Consider the following 25,670-nt stretch of genomic DNA (forward strand, 5'->3'; position numbering starts at 1 on the left):
GAATTGGTATTCGTAAAAATCATAGGTACTGTACTTAATATAATTGTTGGATGTGTATACATGCCGCCTCTTACAACACTGGAAACTTATCGTAAACTACTTACAACTCTCAACTATATCAATGTCAAATACAATAACGCAAAGCTAATAATCGTTGGTGACTTCAACTTGTCAAGCAGCACCCCCAGAGCCGATTGCGAAAAATTTGTATACGATGGACTTGCTTTACTGGAATGCATCCAAATAAATAACATAAATAACCTCCAGAACAATCTTCTGGACCTTTGTTTCAGCAATGTTGAGGCTTACGTGGATAAAACCTTACCTCTCGTTCTTGAGGACAAATATCATCCTGCCTTCGTCATAAATCTAAAATTTCAACTGAACTTAGAGCATTTTAATCCAGCCACTTACTCATTCAGGAAAGCTGACTACGTCAGCCTCAACGCTTTCTTTCACCGAGTCAATTGGACGGTACTGTACGCATTGGACACCATTGAAAGTAAAGTCAATTGGTTATACAATACCCTTGAAGTAGGAATATCACAATATGTACCGGTTCACAAAAAATCTATCAGTACCTATCCCTGCTGGTTCTCCTATGAACTCATAAACAAGATCAAGCTCAAAAAATCAGCACACACTCAATACAAGAAAAGGGAAAACCAACACAATTACAACCGTTTTAGTACTCTAAGGAGGGACTGCAAAAGACTCTGTGCGGAATGTTACAGTAGTTACGTAAACAAAGTTGAGAACATGGTCCAGTCTGACACCAACGCATTTTGGAAATTTATAAAAGATAAGAAACAAAATAATATTGATATACCATCCTCAATGTCCTGGATGGACCAAATAGCTGACACCGGCCCGGATATTAGCAATCTTTTCGCCTCATATTTCAAGACTACATTCTCCACATATACTCACGGCAATCAGCACGTTGATTCTAACTCAACTGGATCGTCAACCAACGTTCACAGCTTAGAGGTCATATACAATGATGTTCTGCAGCAGCTATTGAAATTAAATCCAAACAAAGGTGCCGGACCAGATGGGATACCAAACGTTTTTTTTAAAAACTGCGCCATCGAGCTTTGTGAGCCCCTCACTCATATCTTTAACTACTCACTTAAATCAGGTTGCTTCCCTCGTGCCTGGAAACGGTCTTATGTGAGTCCAATACACAAAAGCGGCCTAAGGTCTGAAGTAGCAAACTACAGGCCCATCTGCATCCAATCAGCATTAGCCAAGCTCTTTGAAAAGTTGGTTCTGCCTCAACTATCACTAACCTTCAAGGAGATCATCACTATAAAACAACACGGATTTGTGGGTGGCAGATCAACTGTGTCAAATCTCTATTTGTATGTCAACTATATACTCAACGCACTGAATGAAGGACAAAAGGTACATTCAATCTATACCGATTTTAGTAAAGCGTTTGACCGGGTTGACCATATGATACTCGTCTCAAAACTATATAAATATGGCGTCAATGGCACCGCATTAGATTGGCTCAACTCATATTTAACTGACAGGTGCCTACAAGTCAGGGTTGACGGACATCTGTCTAGAGAATATGAGGTCACATCTGGAGTTCCTCAGGGATCGCATTTAGGACCACTACTCTTTAATATTTTCATCAATGACATTGTACACAACATACAGTCTGAATGTCTGCTATATGCCGATGATTTGAAAATCTTCAGAATTGTTTCAAACGATTCCGACGTCACACAACTACAACAAGATATCGACTGCTTAGCAACCTGGTGCCTTAAAAATAATCTCGATCTCAATGCGAAAAAATGCGCTGTCGTATCCTTCTCACGCTCTCATAACAACATCGTCCCCAACTACAAACTCAACAACGAGTATCTACAGGAATTAACCGAAATCAAGGATCTAGGAATTACTATAGACAACAAACTCACATTTGCAAAACATATTGACAAAATAACTGTGCAATCTTTTAAAGTGCTTGGACTCATCAACAGAACAGGAAGGGATTTCAACAACCCGAATTCTCTGGTCACACTATACCGTTCACTTGTACTGCCTATATTAGAGTATGGCTGTGTTATCTGGTCTCCATATACGGATACACAAATCAACCGAGTTGAGAGAATTCAAAACAAATTCTGCAAGACATTGTTGTTCCATCATTCGTTAAGGATGCGGGGACTCTCCACTGAGGACATCCGCTCCCGTTTCAGACTCAATAGCTTAACCTCGCGTCGGATGGTCGCTGATGCGGCATTTTTCTACAAAATTGTCAACGGTCTGATTGACTCCTCAGAAGCACTCAGCAGTTTTGAGCTTGCACCTGCTAGCCTCTCGCTCAGGCATAACAGACTTTTAAAAACAACCAAGACTCAACGAAACTACGTATACCACGGACCAAATAATAGGATTGCTAATCTCGTAAACTCATTACACGCAGACATCGATTTTTATGGAGGGACATATCAAGCTTTCATCTCGCAAACCAAAAATTTATTGTTTATCTATCACTAACTCTTTACTTACATTTAACTGATTGTGTACATATATCACTTTTCACATTCATATCTCTATATCATTTTGTATATTTTTACTAAATATTCGATGTATAAAGCCGATTGGCGTATGGTTTATTAAATAAAAAAAAAAAAAAATAATCAGGGATGCATATAGTAATACAAATACAACTTAATACTACTTTTTGTAACAATATAATTACTTAATTCTCCCATTTTAACTTTAGTTTGCAGTATTTCAAAAGGACTCTAGAACTTTTCTTATTTAGAGTATGATTTCTGTAGTAAATGGAACAAATAACAACATAAACAAAAGTATAATTACGAATTAATAACATATATTATAATATTTATAAATGTCAGAATTCTCATTTTTATACCATTCGGGACACAGCCCTTTGGTAAACATTAGGAATGTGTGATATCCTTTGGCAATATTGCTAGCAATACAGAATTTTAGAAATAATATATTGCTTGCCGAGATGCTCCGTTAAATATGTATATATAGAATAGTAACGTAGAAACGATTTGTGACGGTCGGGTTAAATCGGGGAATAATTTGACGCTATGTGCGTATATCTGTTGCTACTAAATTTGGTTTCAATAGGACTATTGAACTCGTTGATTTGCTAAAGATTTTGTTTAATTGTGGGTTAGATAGTAATTCCGTTTTTCTGTGCAAAGTAAGATCAAGCCAAATGCATCCTATTCAGTGAAGTTAAATTAATGAACAACTGTAAGTTTGATTGTAGTTCCGAAAGTGAATCACTCAATATCAGAAAATTTGTGTAATAAAGTATAACTGAAAGTCGCTGTAAGGTGTGGGATGAGATATATCAAGTTTATGGAATTGTGTATTATTCACAATAATTAAGGAATCTAAAAGCAAATAGTGGAATTAGTTTTCATCTTATTTAAGTGGTGTGTGTTTATTTATATTTGTTAATTATATTAAGTTCTTTACTAGTGTATTTAGGTGCATACATGCATATACAATTAAAATGAAGAGTATGTAATACTATGCGGTTTCGTTTTGTAACAGTTATAATTGTATAAAGGATTTAAATTGTAGCTATATAATTTAAATAACAATTGTGAAGTATATGTATGTACACATATACGACGTATCAATCTAAAATTCAAAAGTAAGGGAAAGAGCTTGCAACAGAATTGTGGCAATGCAATAAATATTAGTTCCTCCTATACGAATTTTGCAGTGGCGGCAGCTGCAGGTATAGAAATATTGCACATTTGTCAAATTTTCCCCTTCCATAAGAGATAGAACGTGGGAGTGTATATGATTATACAGGTAGTCATCCGGCTGGTAAAATATAAACTTGGATATACAGCCATGTAAAACTCACGCGATTCATTAACTGGGGTAGCATGCAAATGATAAATTATTACAAATACTTTGAGATCTTTGCAAACATTTGTTAAACCATATTATTAATTTTTATTAGAGAATGTACGTATTTGGAGAGTGATTGTGTACTACTTTAAATTTTAAAACTCTACTTTTGCGTTGTAATATCTGAACGTATCCATATAATTGTGTGTATACATAATCAGCTGTCAAGCCTGACAGCGCAAACATTGTATTGTAAAAGGGTCTTTGTACCGCATAAACCTACCTAGGTTGCGATTTATAGTAGCATCCACCAATTTCGGCGATAAAATGGGTATGTAAGGGGAGAGGAGGTCCTTCAGATCAAGAATATATATATAAATATACACATAGCCCATGAAGACTGCGTTCACCAGACACATTTTTTTAAGAGAAGTAAAAACACAATATAGATAATTCTGTTTAAATTTTTTACATGTATTTCTTCTTTATATTCTTCAGTTCAAAATACAAAAACAAAAATGTATATTCCTATTTTCATTTTTGAGATAACGGGATTTTAGTTTAAAGCTTAGTACGCAGCTCTCAAGAAACGTAAAAACTTCATATAAAAAAAAGCTTAAGAAACGGTCCAGAAACTTTCCTGCGATAAACTTACTTGTGCTAGTACGCAGCTCTCAAGAAATCTAGTACTAATTTTTGATACTTTTTTTCAATAAAATGCGAATATGGCAAACCTGGTTTTGCGAAGAAACATCAAATCAACAATTGTTTCTTGAAGGAAATTCGAAGTAATCGTCAAATTCATCCGAAATAAGTTGAAATCATTATTATGAAGTATATTCCTTTTGGAAATGTTGTATAAAACCTACCAATCATCAACAACATTCCTTAAATCTCAATGAAAATATTTATGTTACAATACACATACATACATACATACATACGCACAAAGTTTGTTTACTTTGTTTGTTCTCTCTTGCTCTTCTAATGTGGATCATTCACAATACGTAACCAGCCGTCAAAATTACTTGAGAAATAATGTATTTTTTTTCTTGAGCAATTACTTGAGAGCTGCGTACCAATCTTAACAAGTAAATATAGGCACCATAAAGTTCAGCTTTAAAATTAGTTACTAAAGCATTAAGAATGATAAAAAAAATTAAGTTCAATATTTTCTTGGATAGCCACGTTGTTTTAAAACCTCACGCAATCGATTTGGCGTTGATCTTACCAATTTATCTGTTTCTTCAACTGTAATCCGGGACCATTCTGCCAGCATAACACTTCGTAAAGCCTCTTTACTTGTTATCGTATGCTGACGAATTCTTTTTTCTAACAGATTCCATAGATGCTCAATAGGATTGAGGTCAGGTGATTGAGAGGGCGTTTTAAGCGGTCTAGGAGCATTGTATAAGAGCTAAAGTCTGACAATTTCAGCAGTATATTTAGTATCATTAGCTTGTTGGAACCAAAACGTCGAAGATAATCCAAGATTCTCTGCACTTTGTCTCAAATTATTTTTTAGAATGGTCAAATAACCCTATTTATCCATTGCGGATTCAATAAATTCAAGCTGACCCACACCACCAGCCGCCATGCAACCCCGCACCTCATTCCACCACCACCGTGTTTCACTGTACCAACAAGATTTTGTTTTTCAAGGGCATTTCCTGATTTCACCACACAATTTGTGGACCTTTTATGCCAAAAATACAAAATTTACTTTCATCCGAAAATATCACTTGATTGCAGAATTCCGGAGACTTATCTATACATGCACATGATTATGAGCAAATTCAAGCTTCAGCTTTCGTCTGTTTACAAGTGAAATATATGGTTTGGGGAAACTTTAGTATACGATCCCACGATTTCAGGGTTAAAAGTGGTATGGTTGGATAGGGCTGATGCTCCAGATTAAGAAAATATATAATTGTTGCCGCCGCAAACTTATAGTTTCCGAGATATTTGCATTTAAAGTTGAAAATTTTGCAAATTTTATCTTTCAATTTCTCGATTCCTAGTAATTATTTAATTCATATTATGCCTTTTTTATGCACTTATACTTCATTACATTGTTTCTACATATTTATTTTTTAGTAATTATTTAGTTATTTGCTTAAAATAAGCATTTTATATTTTACACAATTTTTACTCCATGCACAATAACAAAAGTATTCCGTGTTTACAGATATTAAGTGTTGCCATAATTACACATATATCAAACGAATAAGAATGGATATAAAAACTCAAACGCAGAAAACAAATACTATCTGAAAAAATTTTCCATTGTAATAAGAAAAGTTTTAAGGCTTTATTGGCGGCCTTCGGCCGCGCTTCAAAAAAAATGAAACTCCTTTTTGCGTTGGCGGCCTTCGGCCGTGCTTCAAAAAAAATAACCCTGGCCGATCCAACACCGGGGTGTATCAAAAATCTTGATATATCAAGAAAAAGGGCAATGATTTATGTATTTGGGGTATAGTCCTATTTTTTATTCATTTTTATTCGTTTGATAAATGTGTAATTATGGCAACACTTATTATCTGTCAACACGGAATACTTTTGTTATTGTGCAATGAAATGAAAATTGTGTAAAATATAAAATGCTTATTTTAAGCAAATAACTAAATAATTACTGGAAAAAAAAATATGTAGAAACAATGTAATGAAGTATAAGTGCATAAAAAAGGCATAATATGAATTAAATAATTACTAGCAATCGAGAAATTGCAAGAAAAAATTTGCAAAATTTTCAACTTTAAATGCAAATATCTCGAAAACTATAAGTTTGCGGCGGCAACAATTATATATTTTCTTAATCTGGAGGATCAGCTCTATCCAACCATACCACTTTTAACCCTGAAATCGTGGGATCGTATACTAAAGCCGACCCGTTTTCTTAACACATTGAGTGCCATGGCTACACGTTTTCGTGCGACAGGCATTGTCTGGCCTTAGGTATTGTCATGTGTTTTTGGTTGACGCTACAGGGTTTTTTAAATGTATTTCTAGCAGCCTAATGTTTGCCCTAAATTTTGGTCCAAGTTTCATAGAGATATCTTCATTTTTGCGGTTTTTATGATAAAAACTTTAATTTTGAAAACTTTAATTTTGAAAATTTATTGGAATTCATTCGATATTTCGGAAAAAAAGTATAAAAAAGATATTGAAAAACTAAAATTAGGATATGATAACTTCAATTACATTGATGTTTACATTAATTTTTTAGATGTGTATATTTTGGAAAGCAATCAATGCACAATTGAGGAGTGTTGGGGCATTGCGGACAATACGTAGTTGTCCTTTTGATATTCCTTCTTGCTTCCTTTCGACTAAATTTTCCTTTTGCTTCAGCGTAGCATAAAACACAAGCACGTCGGATGGTTTTATTAGTTTCATCTACTCTTTTTGTGATAATATGTTTTGATTGCGATACAGGCTGGGGGATGTGAGATCTAGTAGGCCCTTCGCAACGCGTTCACGGAATGTTCGTATATTAATGTTTCTATTCGTAGCTGCTTTATACACAGTATAGGCATTTACCACGGAAAGTCCAAGTAAAAGTTCATTTCCCAGCTTTCGGTACCATTTTAACCCTTTGCGAAGGGTATTTGCGTATGAAGCCATTTGGTCGGAAAGATCAATGCCTGATTTCCCCTTATTATATTCTACCACAGCCAGTGGCTTTTCTGTTGCTCGTCTTTTACGTCTCGTTCCTTGACTAGTTGAAGGCTCTGCAGGATTACGTGCTCCATCGTATAAAATGCGTAAAAAGAAAAAAAATAAAAAATAGCAAAAAAATCGCGTCGCACATTTTCGTACGACATCGATTTTTACGATTGCAATTCCGTCGTGCAGTGCCATGTCGTAAGGAAACGTGCGACAAAAAAAACATTCCATTTTCTCCATTAGAAGCTGCCATCTGGCAACCCTTTGTTATGAAGCGCGCAAAAATAATTGAACAAAAGTTAAATATTGAATAAAATTAACAATAATTGTTCTTTAGCAGTTAATTATTGTTTAGTGCAGTGATTATCAAAATAAATCCAAATCTCTTCTGTATGGTATGTTATATGGCTCAAAAATGCCTCCCAAAAAAACCATTCAGCCGCAGCTTTCTGCCGTTTGTAAAATGGTCGCTAATTCACCAAGTGTAATGTGCGCAAATTGCCGCTCATGGACCCATTCCAAGTGTGCGAAACTTAATAGAGCGGAATTCACCGAGCTAGCAAATAAAATAAAACATCAAGGTCATCAATGGAAATGTGAAACATGCCGTTTGGAGGTTAGTATCGTCACTCAAGATGATCTTGACTGTGAAAGTGACGACGATGGAAACATCACCATGCTTAAACTTAAACGTCTGCTTGATGACCAGTATTCAAAGATCACAACATCTTTTGAGAGTAAGTTCAATAGTTTTAAGACCGCCATTGAAAAGAATGTTAATGACATCAGAAGGGAGGTCTCAAGTTTATCCAAGCAGCACAAAGATTTGTCCAATACATGTTCTACTCTTGATAACAGACTAAACTCAGTAGAAAACAAGCTGGAAACTTTCATTAGCGCATCAGCTTCAACTGAGGAAATTTTAGCAGAGTTTTCCGAACGCAAAAAACGGGAATCAAACGTCGTTATGTTGAATGTTCAAGAGTCAAGGAGAGCTGATGGCAAAGACCGTCTTGATGAAGATAGAGCTACCGTCCAGTCCATCTTACCAATCGATTTGCCTGTCAGTTTGGATGAACTGAAACTCCGACGATTGGGTCGCCCAACTGCTGGCCGTAACCGCCCGCTGCTAGTGGAAACAACTTCCCCATCCGTTGCTCGCGCTATATTAAAGTCTAAACCACCCGAACCTGTTGACGGAACACCCAAAGTCATATTTAAATCAGATCTCACTCCCGCTCAGTTGATGCACCTCAAGAACCTTCGCACACAGCTGAATTCTCTGGTGAAAAATGGGGATTCCTCGAAGACGATAAAATACGTTAATGGCGTCCCGAAATTAGTCAATAAGAATTTTCGCTCGTTCAACGATAAGGGAAATTCAAACAAACTTACACATCCACTATCAGAATGTGAGGGGACTACGAACCAAGCTCGGCAGTTTTCTCACAGCAGCAGCGATTAGTAGTATTGATGCATTCTGCATCACTGAATCATGGCTTCACCCAGCTATCCATGATGGGGAAGTTATAGATGATTCATTCAGTATTTACAGGAAGGATAGAAACAATATCACAAGTGATAGTGAACGAGGTGGGGGTGTTTTCATCGCAATAAAGAAGTTTGTGCCCGCGGAATGTATCCCAGTCATTGATGATAGTATTGAACACATATACGTAAAAATCAAGTGCAATAGATCAGACATCATTATTGGATGTGTCTACATTCCTCCGAGAGCATCGCTAATCGTATACCAAGCGTTCCTTGATACACTCCAGTACCTGAAAGAAAAGCACAAAAATGCCAACTTCCTCATCACGGGGGATTTTAACCTTCCAAGTAGCTCGCCCTATACAGACTGTGTAAATTTGCTTTATGAAGGCTTTTCTCTTTTAGAATGCCGCCAATTTAACAACATTCAAGCCGATAGTCACAATTTACTCGATCTCTGTTTCAGTAATCAGCATATACATGTTTATCACACACAGGCAATTACTACAATGGATCGATACCACCCAGCACTTGGTATCACGATTGAACTCCAGCTCAGCCTCAAACCAGTAACTATACCTTTCTATGATTTCCAAAGTGCTGACTATGGGAGTCTTAACGCATTTTATCAAAACGTTGATTGGACGAGACTGTATTCATCCACTACCCTTGACAGCAAATTAGTAGTCTTCTATGACATCATTCAAAGAGGTATATCTACCTATGTGCCTGTTCGTTCACAGAATAACAACAACTTTCCGCACTGGTTTTCAAGTGAATTAAAACGCAAAATGATACTCAAGAAGGAAGCCCATACTACCTTCAAGAAGTGCAACTGCAAAGAGAACTATAGAAAATTTAGAGAACTCAGGAAAGAATGTAAATTTCTCAATAAACAATGCTACAGGAATTACATAGACAAGGTTGAACGACAAGTACAAGATGACTCTAATGTGTTCTGGAAGTTTGTTAGGCATAAAAAAAGAGGTAATGGTGACATCCCGTCCACCATGTACTGGAATAATCTGACGGCAGATTCAGGTATCGACATCAGCAATATGTTCGCATCCTTTTTTAATAGTGTGTGCAACCAAGATTCTCACCAGTGCTCACCACCAACTGAAGTAGAACCAGCTCCCACTGTCATTATGGATGAATTCGGGGTTAACATCAATGATGTCCGTATAATGTTGTCAACACTGAACTTGAAGAAAGGTGCTGGTCCGGACGGCTTACCAAATAGTTTTCTTAAATACTGTGCATACAGCCTCAGCGAGCATATTACACACCTATTCAGTTACTCTCTACAAAGCGGAGTCTTTCCTACTATATGGAAATCATCCTACATCTGTCCGATTCACAAGGACGGCCCAAAGTCTGAGGTCGTTAACTATAGGCCAGTTTGTATCCAATCAGCTTTGGCCAAGCTTTTCGAGAAGATAGTTCTTCCACAACTCACGGCATTCTTCACAAACATTATCACCAACAAGCAGCATGGTTTCGTCGGCGGTAGGTCGACTTCCTCTAACCTGTTTATCTACGTTAATTATTTACTAGATGCCCTAAACAATGGCCACTCAGCTCACACCATTTACACCGATTTCAGCAAGGCGTTTGACAGGGTGGATCATACTATTCTGCGAAACAAACTTAGAAGATACGGTATATGCGGTAATGCACTGAATTGGATTCAATCATATCTTACAGGAAGGCATTTCCAAGTCAAAGTAGGTGGATACCTGTCTGCTAAGCATAATGTAACCTCAGGAGTACCTCAGGGGTCACATCTGGGGCCTATTCTCTTTAATATTTTCGTAAACGATATTGGCGATAACTTTCAATCGGAATTTTTGCTTTATGCAGACGATCTGAAGATCTTCAGAATGATAACCAGTGAGCAAGATCTTCGGGTTCTTCAGAATGACATAGACAAGCTTTCGTTGTGGTGCCGATTAAACAAATTGGACTTGAATGTAAAAAAATGCGTAACTGTATCCTACTCACGGTCACATATCAGAATACCAGCTAATTATTTTCTAAATGATGAATTGTGGATCATGTAAAGGACCTGGGTATCATCATAGACAATAAACTCACGTTTAACAAGCATATTGAAAAGATCACTCTCCAGGCATTTAAGGTTCTGGGATTCATTACTAGAACTAGCAAAGATTTCACGAATCCCATCTCACTGCTACGCCTTTATTCATCTATGGGTCGGCCAATTTTAGAATATGGCACTGTAATTTGGTCGCCTTACACCGATGCTGCCTGTAGTCGTATTGAAAAAATACAATCAAAATTATGTAAATGTATTGGCTATCGCTATGGTATTCCTGGTGGTTACAACACAGTGTCTGATGTCTATGAATACTATAACATAAACAGCCTGCAAGAACGTCGTCAAGTAGCTGACATGTTATTCTTTTTCAAAGTCATGAACGGCCTTATCGATGCGCCAGACATCATCAGCATTTTCGAACTCGCATCAGTGGGTCCCTCACTGAGACATAACCGTCTCCTGATGACTACGAAAACAACCAAGAGCTACGTTTTCAACGGTCCTCACAACCGTCTGGCCAGGCTCGTCAACTCATTGCATAGTGATGTGGACTTCTATAGTGGATCACTCAGTGTCTTCATCCCGGATATCAAATCACGTCTACTGCAATATCCCTAGTCTCACCTTTTACACTTTCTCCTTCCTAATTTGCTAGTCTTACAACTTTTGTTCAATTTATAGCCTTATTTATACTAGTGTTAAATACTACTTAATCCCTTATACTTAATTACATAACAATTATTACATAATTTCAAATTATATAGTTGTATAAAGCCGTTTGGCGTATGTATACTTAAAATAAAATAAAAAAAACCGTTATTAAATCCAAAATAAACCACAAAATCATCCGGGATTGGCGCAGAACTGAATATTTTCTATTTTTACACCATTTTATAGCAAAAAATGTGCTTGGCACCCGGGGAAGGTTTTCGTCAAAACCCCTTGGCACTCAATGTGTTAAAGGTTATATTTACGTTTTCAATAATATTTGTGGACGTAATTCGAGGGTTAACTTTCACCCTATTTATTATTTTGCGTTCTTCTCGGACTGATAATATTTTTGGATGGCCAGATCGCGGTTTTGACGTTAAAATTCCGTTTTTTTTTTAAATTGTTTACTACACGCTGGACCGAGGAATACGTTCTTCTAATGGTTTGCCCAACTTTTCTGAAACTTTTACCATCTTTCCACAACTTAATGATATTTTTTTTTCCGACAAAATTAGTATTTTCCTTTGGTTTTTTTTAATATTATTAAAACGCGTCACGAGCACTTTAAACGATTAATTATATTAAAACACAATAGAATTTGCGCAAAAAGAAGAAACAAATTCGTGAAAAGTAACGGTATTTCCAATTTAAGCAAACTGAACAGAGACTTTGTGGTGCCTATGTTTACTTGTTACACTAATAGCGGGATTCTGTAACCAGTTGTCTGCTATTTTGAAAATACTGAATAGAGATCATCATAGATATTAATCGGTTGTCGTTTTTTTATATGTTGTAAGCAGCTCAAACACGAAAAGGTTAAAAATAAATTAATTTTACATAAATTTCGTAAATATTATGAAACAAGGTGAACATATATTAATATTTTTATTGGTAGTTATGTTTTTTGACTATGTTAAAGAAAATTTAATATTTCTTATCGACATAATTATTTTCATTAGTTCATTTCTCTGAATGATGAAATGTAGCAAAATCGTCTCAAGTCTCAAAAATTGTCTCTAACTTAAAATCTCAAATTTAGAGACTTGAGACTGTCTCACGTTACAGAATCGCACGGTAAAATTCCGTTATTACCAAAATGAAAAAAGGAGTACATATTTTTGTTTTTGGATTTGGAACTTAAGAATATAAGGAAGAAATACATGTAAACAATTTAAACTGAATAGCCTATTAACATAGTGTTTTTACTGGCAATATTACGATTCTTTCGGCGCCGTGATTTGATGGTACGGATGGATAGAGGAGGTCTGTTAATGTTTTACTTTAAAGTTCAAAAATTTGTAAAAACAATGCTCGTTATGTTCAACCCACTTTTCACACATTTTTCAATTAATATATATTTAACTAGAGGACCCGTCCACGTTTCACTGTGGCTGATACATAGATAATACTACTATTACCATCTATATGATTTCTATTAGTTGAATTATAATTATTAGTTAATGAGAAATCATTTCTGTGAAGCAACTTGTGTTAGTTCACAAAACAATGGATCATAGAGCATTTCGTGTGTTAATAAATTAATGCTTTTTGGAGGAAAATATGGTTGAATTTGGGCTCAGGGAAATCCACCGATGGAAAGATATTTGCTAAGCTTAAAGAGGCTCTGTGCAAAGTGGGTGCCTCGCAAGTTCATAATCCAACAAAAGCAACGAGTAACTGATTCTGAGAAGTGTTTAAGTGCTCTTTAGTCGTAATAAAACCGTCGTTTGGTGTGTGACAATAGAAACATAGCTTCATCATTTCCCTCTGAAGTCCAATCGAGAGTCATTCTAGTGGACTGCACATGATAAACCGGTTCACCAAACAGGCGTAGAAAGGCGAAAAGGTCGGCTACAATGGTTATGACATCAGTATTTTGGGATGCACGTGGTATAATACATACTCAATGACTGATTACCGAGCCAGTTATGAATTTTGAAATTATTATTTTTTCAGCCAAAGCGGCTTAGCCGTTCTTGAGTTATAAATATTGTAACTAACAACAACTTTCTTTTATATATATAAATTACACTGTACACATTCAAATATATCAAAAATTTACACTAATTGTGTATTTTTTAAGAAAATAAATATATTTTAAAAACTATTTTGCACATTCAAACTTTCAAGAGATTTGTGTGTTTACATTTATGACAAATAGCAGTGTTGCCATACGTTGTGTTCTAAAAATATAATCAAATATTTTTCTGTTTCATATTTAGAGATATAAGTGATTCAAAATGAACTATTGTTCCATATATTTATATGGACTATATATCATATATTGTTTAAAAAATATAGAAAAATATTATTATACAACAGAAAGTAGGGGTCGGCTTTAGTATACGATCCCACGATTTCAGGGTTAAAAGTGGTATGGTTGGATAGAGCTGATGCTCCAGATTCTTCTTCTTTACTGGCGTAGACACCGCTTACGCGATTATAGCCGAGTCAACAACAGCGCGCCAGTCGTTTCTTCTCTTCGCTACGTGGCGCCAATTGGATATTCCAAGCGAGGCCAGGTCCTTCTCCACTTGGTCCTTCCACCGGAGTGGAGGTCTTCCTCTTCCTCTGCTTCCCGCGGCGGGTACTGCGTCGAATACTTTCAGAGCTGGAGTGTTTTCATCCATCCGGACAACATGACCTAGCCAGCGTAGCCGCTGTCTTTTAATTCGCTGAACTATGTCAATGTCGTCGTATATCTCGTACAGCTCATCGTTCCATCGAATGCGATATACGCCGTGGCCAACGCGCAAAGGACCATAAATCTTTCGCAGAACTTTTCTCTCGAAAACTCGCAACGTCGACTCATCGGTTGTTGTCGTCGTCCAAGCCTCTGCACCATATAGCAGGACGGGAATTATGAGCGTCTTATAGAGTTTGGTTTTTGTTCGTCGAGAGAGGACTTTACTTTTCAATTGCCTACTCAGTCCGAAGTAGCACCTGTTGGCAAGAGTAATCCTGCGTTGGATTTCAAGGCTGACATTGTTGGTGGTGTTAACGCTGGTTCCTAAATAGACGAAATTATCTACAACTTCAAAGTTATGACTGTCAACAGTGACGTGAGTGCCAAGTCGCGAGTGCGACGACTGTTTGTTTGATGACAGGAGATATTTCGTCTTGCCCTCGTTCACTGCCAGACCCATTTGCGTTGCTTCCTTGTTCAGTCTGGAGAAAGCAGAACTAACGGCGCGGGTGTTGAGACCGATGATATCAATATCATCGGCATACGCCAGCAGCTGTACACTCTTATAAAAGATTGTACCTGCTCGGTTCAGTTCTGCAGCTCTAATAATTTTCTCCAGCAGCAGATTGAAAAAGTCGCACGATAGGGAGTCGCCTTGTCTGAAACCTCGTTTGGTATCGAACGGCTCGGAGAGGTCCTTCCCGATCCTGACGGAGCTTTTGGTCCCGCTCAATGTCAGTTTACACAGCCGTATTAGTTTTGCGGGGATACCAAATTCAGACATTGCGGCATAAAGGCAGCTCCTTTTCGTACTGTCGAAAGCAGCTTTAAAATCGACGAAGAGGTGATGTGTGTCGATTCTTCTTTCACGGGTCTTTTCCAAGATTTGGCGCATGGTGAATATCTGGTCGGTTGTTGATTTACCAGGTCTGAAGCCACACTGATAAGGTCCAATCAGTTTGTTGACGGTGGGCTTTAATCTTTCACACAATACGCTCGATAGAACCTTGTACGCGATGTTGAGGAGGCTTATCCCACGGTAGTTGGCGCAGATTGTGGGGTCTCCTTTTTTATGGATTGGGCATAGCACACTTAAATTCCAATCGTTGGGCATGCTTTCATCCGACCATATTTTGCAAAGAAGCTGATGCATGCTCCTTATCAGTTCTTCGCCGCCGTGTTTGAATAGCTCGGCCGGCAATCCGTCGGCCCCTGCCGCTTTGTTGTTTTTCAGGCGGGCAATTGCTATTCGAACTTCTTCATGGCCGGGTAATGGAACGTCTGCTCCATCGTCATCGATTGGGGTATCGGGTTCGCCTTCTCCTGGTGTTATGTGTTCACTGCCATTCAGCAGGCTGGAGAAGTGTTCCCTCCATAATCTAAGTATGCTCTGGGCATCGGTGGCTAGATCACCTTTGGGGGTTCTACAGGAGTATGCTCCGGTCTTGAAACCTTCTGTAAGCCGCCGCATTTTCTCGTAGAATTTTCGTGCATTACCCCTGTCGGCCAGCTTATCAAGCTGTTCGTACTCACGCATTTCGGCCTCTTTTTTCTTCTGTCTGCAAATGCGTCTCGCTTCCCTCTTCAACTCTCGGTATCTGTCCCATCCCGCACGTGTTGTGGTCGATCGTAACGTTGCGAGGTAGGCAGCCTGTTTTCTCTCCGCTGCGACACGGCACTCCTCGTCGTACCAGCTGTTCTTTTGCACTTTCCGAAAACCAATGGTTTCGGTTGCAGCTGTACGTAAGGAGTTTGAAATGCCATCCCACAGTTCCCTTATACCAAGTTGTTGACGAGTGCTCTCAGAGAGCAGGAGTGCAAGCCGAGTAGAAAATCGTTCGGCTGTCTGTTGTGATTGCAGCTTCTCGACGTCGAACCTTCCTTGTGTTTGTTGGCGTGCGTTTTTTGCTGCACAGAGGCGGGTGCGAATTTTGGCTGCAACAATATAGTGGTCCGAGTCAATGTTAGGTCCTCGGAGCGCACGCACATCTAAAACACTGGAGACGTGTCTTCCGTCTATCACAACATGATCGATCTGGTTGGTGGTTTTTCGATCCGGAGACAGCCAGGTAGCTTGATGTATCTTCTTATGCTGGAATCTAGTACTACAGATAACCATATTTCGGGCCCCGGCGAAGTCGATCAGCCTCAACCCATTTGGGGATGTTTCCTCGTGGAGGCTGAATCTACCGACCGTAGTGCCAAAGATACCTTCTTTGCCCACCCTGGCGTTGAAGTCGCCAAGCACGATTTTGACATCGTGGCGGGGGCATCTCTCATAAGTGCGCTCCAAGCACTCATAAAAAGCATCTTTGGTCACATCGTCCTTCTCTTCCGTCGGGGCGTGGGCGCAAATCAGCGATATGTTGAAGAACCTCGCTTTGATGCGGATTGTGGCTAGACGTTCATTCTCCGGAGTGAATGATAGTACTCGGCGACGGAGTCTCTCTCCCACCACGAATCCAACACCAAACTTGCGCTCCTTTATATGGCCACTGTAGTAAATGTCACAAGGACCTACTCGTTTCTGTCCTTGTCCCGTCCATCGCATTTCTTGGACGGCGGTGATGTCAGCCTTTATCTTTCCGAGGACATCTACCAGCTGGGCAGCGGCACCTTCCCAATTAAGGGACCGGACATTCCAGGTGCATGCCCTCAAATCATAGTCCTTATTTCGTTTGCCATGGTCGTCATCAAAAGGGGGGTCTCTCATCCGAGGCTGTGTGTTGTTTTTCATTGGGGGAGGTTTTTACGTGGCGGGTCCCAAACCCAGCGCACAACCCTATGCAGGGGATTTTTCGCCTTCTCACGTTAGCTCGCCTTCAAACGGATGTTCTTAGGCTACCCAGAGGATACTTGGTCAAAGACCGGAAGTCGTGAGCTGCTTGAGTCATATGTAAAAGAATCGTTTCTGGCCACTCCCAAGTGAATGGCGATCAGAGAACTTTCCTCACTTGCGTGAACTTCTACACATGACTCCATCCTCCGATGCTCCAGATTAAGAAAATATATAATTGTTGCCGCCGCAAACTTATAGTTTTCGAGATATTTGCATTTAAAGTTGAAAATTTTGCAAATTTTATCTTGCAATTTCTCGATTGCTAGTAATTATTTAATTCATATTATGCACTTTTTATGCACTTATACTTCATTACATTGTTTCTACATATTTTTTTTCCAGTAATTATTTAGTTATTTGCTTAAAATAAGCATTTTATATTTTACACAATTTTCATTTCATGCACAATAACAAAAGTATTCCGTGTTGTCAAATAATAAGTGTTACCCAAACGATTGAAAACAATAAAAAGAAATAAAAAAAACTTAAATGCAGGAAAAAAATAAACCTGACCGATCCAACACCGTGGTGTGTTTTTTATTTTAAAAAGTTGAATTTTTGAACTTGAAATGCAAATATCTCAAAAACCATAAGCCAGCGGTAACTATATCTATATATTTTCTTGATCTGGAGGACCTCCTCTATCCCTACATACCCTATGCTATTCTTAAATTTATCCCCTATGTATAAAATTAGTTGATACCGTATATTTATTGTATTTTCACTTATTTTATTGAAACCTATGTTAAACTGAAACTCTATTAGTAAAAATTTTGTTTAAAATTCGTTTTTGTTTTGAAGATTTTAACAAAAACGTGGAATCAACGATTTGAGTGCGACAACTAATACTAACGAAAATATTTTATCAACAAAAAATAATGATATTACAAAAACATGTTTACTTTCAGTTAGTATTTTGTTCGTTATTTCTTTTACTTTAATATTGATTCCGAATTTACGTTATAAGACTCTGACAGCGCTCCAATGGTGTAGCTTGCGACGCCGTTCTAATTTCATCACAAAGAACATCCATATTTAGGATATTTTTGGTACATACGGCTCTTTTAACATCATCCAGAGATGTTCTATAGGGTTTAAGTGTGGGCTGGACGATTCCCACTCCAAAACCTTGATAGAAATTTCATTAAAAAACTTTTGTGTCAACTTAGACGTATGCTTTGATTTGTTATCTTCCTTATAACATGCAAATTTTCCTCAGCCCATGGCAACAAGCCAAGATGTCGACGTATTTCTCCTTGTTTAAAAGTCCATCAATCTTATGGAGTAGACCAACACCATTCCAGTTAAAACATCCCCACACCATGATCTACCATACTGATAATATGATCACACGATTTTACTTATCTGTGGCATTGGTTCCCCATTGTTATTAAGTTTCCCCGCATAAATGATACCAAAGAACGACGCAAAAAAATTGCTCACTTCCCCACCCGTCGTAGCTACACTATCTTTCCACGACACGGCGGATGGAATATCCATATTGTTCCGTCTCCTGCTTTTAATGAATTTCCAGAACTGATTCGTGTCTACCCGTACAAGCTCCTCCATCCTGGACGTGTATGCGCTGTAACATCCTTTGTAACATTCTGTTGCATTCCGATCGCAACCGACGAAAGATATTGTAGGCGTAACTGGTTTTTAATCTTTTGTATGTTGCATGCGCATCCTTTTTCTGCTGTATTTTCCCTATCAGCTCCCTAGAAAACCAGCATGGATAATTGCTTTTCCTGCTCGTATGGACAGGAACAAATTGCACAATTCCATCGTTAATTCTATCGTATAGCCAGTTTACCTTGTCATCCTGTGATACTAATTTAAACAGTTCAATCCAGTTAATCCTCAAAAAGAAGTAATTCAATCCCCAGTAGTCCGCCTTCTTGAATGCATAGGTCGGTGCCACGTTCCTTTTTAGGTTGGCCTTAATTTCAGCACGAATACTTATAGCCGGGTGGTGCTTATCTCTTCATCAATAACAGCCTCGGCACTGTTCACATATATTTCAATGCTGCTAAAGCGTAAATCAATCGTACGATCATTTATATTACGAATTTGATTATACTGTTGACAGTTAGCCACACTCATCTCACTGTATACCATATTTGCACATTCATCTTGAGGACAGCTACTAGGGAGATTATAGTCGCCAACAATAATCAATGCACAGTTGGGATATTTTTCTTCAAATACGAAATTGTTGACATATGACTCGCATACTTATCCAACGACGATAGTGGTGGGAGATACACACATCCAACCACTAGATCGCCCTTATCGACTATCCTCGGTACCCTATTAATGTATCTAATTGTCTTGCTGTTATCTCCGCCCTTAGTTAGATTATCAAGCTCCGTACGTAGATTCCTGAGATGCTCTTGCTGAGCTCGAGTTAGGTTCGCCTTAAATGAGATGACAGACTCACCAGCTGTCTTGATACGCAATAGACTCCTAGCATCTGCTACAGACTCCGTAGTTAGTAATAGCGGACGAATCTTGCCTACCACAGGACGGCCGAGTCAACGGAGACCAAGTTTCGGACCAACTTCTGACATCTCCTGTGGTAGTAATGCGACAACCTTCTCCAGATCATCCAGACGTCGATCTTAGCCTACCGGCTTCTCAGACTCCGGCACGTTCAAAGCAATAACCTCTCTTTCACGCTTATTGCGATCATTTATCTCCGATATTATAATGTTTGGATCCACATTAAGTGCATCGAACGATATTGATTTATTCTCAACTGCGCCGACCCTCTTTTCTAATTGCTTATAATGCTGCGAGATTGTCCTGTTGTTCCAGCCGAATTCCTGCCACGCTGGTCTGAATATTTTCAATTGTTTTCTTGAACGGTGTTAAGTATTTCTCGAACATATTCTCCAACTCCGATTTGCTTGTTGATAACGGCAAATCATTGTCGTCCTCATCACTGTCATTGATTGCCTCAATAAGACTAACCTCTGAGTGATAGCCAGAGCACCGCCAAAGTGATTGGAATCGTTCCCCATACTCAAATACTCGCAGAACATAGCGAGGATTAAATTCCTGAATTTTTGGACGGTGAACATACCTTCGACCATCAGAACCTAAGCGATTAAGTTTTGTTACGTTTGTTGTCTTAGACCAATAAGAGTTGGCAAAGTCTACGCGTCATATCTACGAATTTTATTCAGAAGAGGGTTCCTGCGTGCTTTTCTGCCATGAAATCCAGATTCGACCAAACGCCGGTCAATTGCTTTCTTGGATATTTGGACTTTGTATTCACCTTGAATTTCATGTAGAAAGTCAGTGGAACTCTTTTTTTGGGTCTGTTCACGAGATATTATTAATTATGCGGTCCATTACTATTGCAGTTTTTCGTGTTTTTTTTTGCGTGTAATATTGAAAATAGTTTTAATTTTTTTTTGAGCATTTGACCTTAATCGAAATTTTTTTGTCAAAAATGTAGCTACGAAGGGTGTACAGTTGCAGCTTTTCCTCTTTAAAAAACTTAAATAATACATTTTAATTTATTTTAAACCACAACTTTGAAACACACCCTTACCAGAAATCAATATTATTATTAATAAAAATTAAAACCTCAAGGAATGTTAATTTTTTAAATAACTGTTTCTAATTAGCTGTCGCACTTAATTCACCTTCTACAGCGTAATACATCTACTATTTTGGAAAAAATTTAAAGAACTTTAACCTCACAACTACAAAACAGAGTGAATTTTAAGTATACTAGCAGACTCGGCCACGTGTTGCTGTGGCTAAATTTTTTGTAATATATTGTGGTATATTCTTCACGGTGAACAGTTACCCCTTAATGCAATGAAATTATTATGTACGAACGAAGACGGAAACGTTGAAGCTTGTATAAGAATTCACTGGATTGGAATTTGAAAGGGAAGTACTTTTAATAAGATTGAACAAAATTTTGATACTATTGAATTTGGCAAGAGTTAATGCAAAAGAATTAATTTAAAAATATATATTTTTTTTTTTTGTTTAAATTTCTAACAAATAGTTTTAAATCTTTAAGAATAATATTCTATATTTTGAATTATCAATATTTTTAATCTCATTTTAATTTAGCACTGATTGGTGCACAATATTTTTGGTTAATCCATATTTAGCTAACACAAATAGATTCGACGGTTTTCCTACACGTGAACATGCAACATAAAGTTGCCCATGAGAAAAACATGGATTTTCCAAATCTAAACCACAAATGGACATTGTTCTGCCTTAAGATTTATTTATCGTCATTGTAAATGCTAAACGAACTGGAAATTGTAGCCTCCTGAAGGGTATCGTAGAATTCGTTGATATCATTGGCAAGAATAAAAATAGGTGAACCATTTTTTAATCGATGACTATGTGGTAGCATTCCGGGTATATCTAGTGAATTTCAAAATTTAATTGGAAAATTTACACTTTCCTTTTCATTAAGAACAGTATCGATTGATTTAAAAGGCATCAGATTGCCTGTTAACAACTGTTGTATTTGGAAGATAATTTCGTCAACATCAACATTTTTGGCTGCCAAAATAGCCCGCTCACTGAGCCAGTTATGATTCAAGTAATTACTATGTATATTCGCAAAAATACTCTGAATAAATTAATTTTTTTCCTCAAGAACAGTGCATAAATTATCTGGAAATTTAATGCTCTTTCAACACGCTTGCGTCGTGCCTCTGCTTCCGCATTGTTGATTTTGGTGGCATTCGACTTAGAATAATAATTTCAACGTTTAAATATTAAAAAAACTCAAAAATATTCTTTTATATAATGAAAATAAAAATATTTGCACAATTATTATATTAAAAAATTATGGGGATTTTTTGTATAATTTTTTCATATATACAACTGTGATCAAATTGAAAGGTGAATTTTTAATTTTCACTACACGTATTTTTCGAATCGGTAAGTTGGTAGTACTGTAAGTGACATCTATGCTAAATTTCACGTCAAAATATTCATTAGTATTTGGGATACCCGTCATTTGGTGAGGCTCTAAAAGTGATTTCTTCGATAATGCACCATCGCATTTTGCATTGGTTATTCGTGATCATTTCCCCACATTTTCAACTAATATCGTGCCGCAACCACCGCATTCGCCTGATTTACCTTCGTGTAATTTCTGGGGCCCTATTCTGTATCTCGATTCGTAAATGTATTTTGTTATGGGAATGAAATAGACAAAATTTTGCTTACAATTTGATCACAGTAGTATATTTATTAATTTAATATTTAATTTATTTAATAATAAATAAATTTAAAGAGTTAGTGGTAGATAAACAATAAATTTTTGGTTTGCGAGATGAAAGCTTGTTATGTCCCTCCATAAAAATCAATGTCTGCGTGTAATGAGTTTACGAGATTAGCAATCCTATTATTTGGTCCGTGGTATACATAGTTTCGTTGAGTCTTCGTTGTTTTTAACAGTCTGTCATGCCTGAGCGAGAGGCTAGTAGGAGCAAGCTCAAAACTGCTGAGTGCTTCCGAGGAGCCAATCAGACCGTTGACAATTTTGTAGAAAAATGCCGCATCAGAAACCTTCCGACGCGAAGTTAAGCTGTTGAGTCTGAAACCGGAGCGGATGTCCTCAATGGAGAGTCCCTGCATCCTTAATGATTGATGGAATAACAATGTCTTGCAGAATTTGTTTTGTATTCTCTCAACTCTGTTGATGAGTGTATCAGTATATGGAGACCAGATTACACAGCCATACTCTAGTATTGGCAGTACAAGTGAACGGTATAGAGTGACCAGAGAATTCGGGTTGTTGAAATCCTTTCCTGTTCTGTAGACAGATGTCCGTCAACCCTGACTTGTAGGAACTTGTCAGTTAAATATGAGTTAAGACAATCCAGAGCGGTGCTATTGACGCCATATTTATTAAGTTTTGAGACGAGTGTCATATGGTCAACACGATCAAGAGCTTTACTAAAATCGGTGTAGATTGAATGTATGTACCTTTTGTCCTTCATTCAGTGCGTTGAGTATATAGTTGACATACAGGTAGAGATTTGACACGGTTGATCTGCCACCCACAAATCCATGTTGTTTTGTAGTGATGATATCCTTGAAGGTTAGAGATAGTTGAGGCAGAACCAACTTTTCGAAGAGCTTGGCTAATGCAGATTGGATGCAGATGGGCCTGTAGTTAGTTACTTCAGATCTTAGGCCACTTTTGTGTATTGGACTCACATAAGACAGTTTCCAGGCAACGAGGGAAACTACCTGATTGAAGAAAGAAGTTAAAAATATGAGTGAGGGGCTCACAAAGCTCGATGGCGCAGTTTTTTAAGAAAACGTTTGGTATCCCATCGGGTCGGGCACTTTTATTTGGATTTAATTTGAGTAGCTGCAGGAGAACATCATTGTATTGGATGGACCCCTAAGCTGTGAACGTTGCTTGCCGATCCATGTGAGTTAGCATCAACGAGCTGATTGCCGTTAGTATGTGTGGAAAATGTAGTCTTGAAGTATGAGGCGAAAAGATTGTTAATATCCGGGCCGGTGTCAGCTATTTTGTCCATCCAGGACATTGAGGATGGTATATCAATGTCATTTTGTTTTTTATCTTTTATAAATTTCCAAAAAGCGTTGGTGTCAGATTGGACCATGTTCTCAACTTTGTATACGTAATTGCTGTAACATTCCGCACTGAGTCTTTTGCAGTCCCTCCTCAGAGTACTAAAACGGTTATAATTATGTTGGTTTTCCTCTTTCTTCTATTGAGTGTGTGCTGATTTTTTGAGTTTAATCTTGTTTAAGAGTTCATAGGAGAACCAGCAGGGCTAGGTATTGATAGATTTTTTGTGAACAGGTACATATTGTGATTTTCCTACTTCAAGAGTATTGTATAACCAATTGACTTTACTTTCAATGGTGTCCAGTGTGTACAGTACCGTCCAGTTGACTCGGTGAGAGAAAGCGTTGAGGCTGACGTAATCAGCTTTCTTAAAAGAGTAAGTGACTGGATTAAAATGTTCTAAGTTGAGTTGAAATTTTAGATTTATGATGAAGGCAGTATGATATTTGTTCTCATGAACGAGAGGTAAAGGCTATGTTCGTAAATGCATCATGACGCGCATCATGACGATTCCATAACAAACAGAACGTTCAGAAATACCAATATTGCAACACTGCAATAATCAAGCGTTCAAAAAGACAACACTTCTATCAGCTGTCACTCATAATTTCTATCAAAAAATTGTTTACTGCATTTAACTACGATGTCTGACGAAAAGTAAGTGCAAAACTGTTTTATTTTAATTTTTGTATTCAAATTTAGTTAAATTATGTTAATAGTAATTGTATAAATTATTATTTTTAAATTTTTAGAGAAAATCTCAGTAATGCGGAGACACAGTTATTGCTAAGAGTACGTTTTAATATGGAGAACGAGTTTAAATAGGGTAGAAGGAAAAAAATGTATTGTGGACGAAAGTTGTGACCGAAGTTAAAAATGTAAATCCACATATAAGACTGGACAGCACCACAGCGCAGAGAAAATTCTCAAATCTCTTGGTAACGTACAAGCGCATTAAGAAAAGAAATAATTCTTCCGGTAGAGAAGCTACATACTGGAGGTATGGTACAAGGCACTCAATTACTCCTCCAATAGTAAATTTGCAAGCCTCTTTGGATTTGGTACTGTCAACGTCGCCCACACGACTTTATTGTTTTAATAAATGATTTGTTTTTAGGTATTTTTCTTTTTAAAGACAAACATTTGTATCTATAAATTTTTCTTTTTGACTTCAATACCCTTCTTTTTCTTAAATTTAAAGAAAATCTATCATTTCTTTGCTCACAAATTTCGTCTAGTGTTAGATTCAGCAAAATTTCCATTTTAGTATTATACGTGTTCAAAAATGCAAACAAATGTATCTGCAAATTGTCAAAAATTGTATAAGAAGTATCAAACGTCAAACTTGCAGTGTTGCTACTGTTGCTTATGCTGCAAGTCATGATGCATTTACGAACATAGCCAAAGTTTTATCCACGTAAGCCTCAAAATTGCTGAAACAGAGGTCCAGAAGATTGTTCTGGAGGTTGTTAATGTTGTTTATTTGGATGCATTCCAGTAAAGCAAGTCCATCGTATACAATTTTTTCGTAATCGTTGTTGTTGTTGTCTTAACGGATATGCTAATCCCCGTTAGGATGGTAAGGGTTATCTGTGTTGTCGTCGAGGTCATCTAACGGTAGGCCCAGGAAACGCGCTTTTTCGACGGGGTCGGACCAAAGGGAGGAAGGTGTTAGATGGGTTGGGTTTGTGGGGCATTCAAAGAGGTGGCCAGTATCATGCGGAGACTCGTTGCACTCAGGGCA

At 37.6% G+C, this 25,670-nt stretch overlaps 2 protein-coding genes across 3 annotated transcripts in view; both read left to right on the plus strand.

Moving 5' to 3' along the window:
* The first annotated feature begins 3,027 nt into the window (after positions 1-3,027).
* Positions 3,028-25,670, plus strand: part of LOC105227174 (plexin-A2) — a 103,617-nt gene continuing 80,974 nt past the window's right edge. Inside the window, exon 1 of one of the 2 annotated variants that reach the window (XM_049460051.1) lies at positions 3,028-3,440. The gene's annotated coding sequence lies outside the window, so the exon portion shown is untranslated. The remainder of the gene's footprint in view (positions 3,441-25,670) is intronic. The other variant, XM_049460049.1, reaches the window with a different exon arrangement.
* LOC125779745 (uncharacterized) lies at positions 11,240-11,707 on the plus strand. The gene has a single exon (XM_049461017.1). The coding sequence runs from the start codon at positions 11,240-11,242 to the stop codon at positions 11,705-11,707; it is 468 nt and encodes a 155-aa protein (XP_049316974.1).

This window comes from Bactrocera dorsalis, chromosome 6, assembly GCF_023373825.1.
Source record: "Bactrocera dorsalis isolate Fly_Bdor chromosome 6, ASM2337382v1, whole genome shotgun sequence".
Lineage (NCBI taxonomy): Eukaryota > Metazoa > Arthropoda > Insecta > Diptera > Tephritidae > Bactrocera > Bactrocera dorsalis.

Coding starts and splice junctions, on each gene's coding strand:
- LOC125779745 (XM_049461017.1), top strand. CDS start 11,240: ATGGGTCGGCCAATTTTAGAATATGGCACTGTAATTTGGTCGCCTTAC.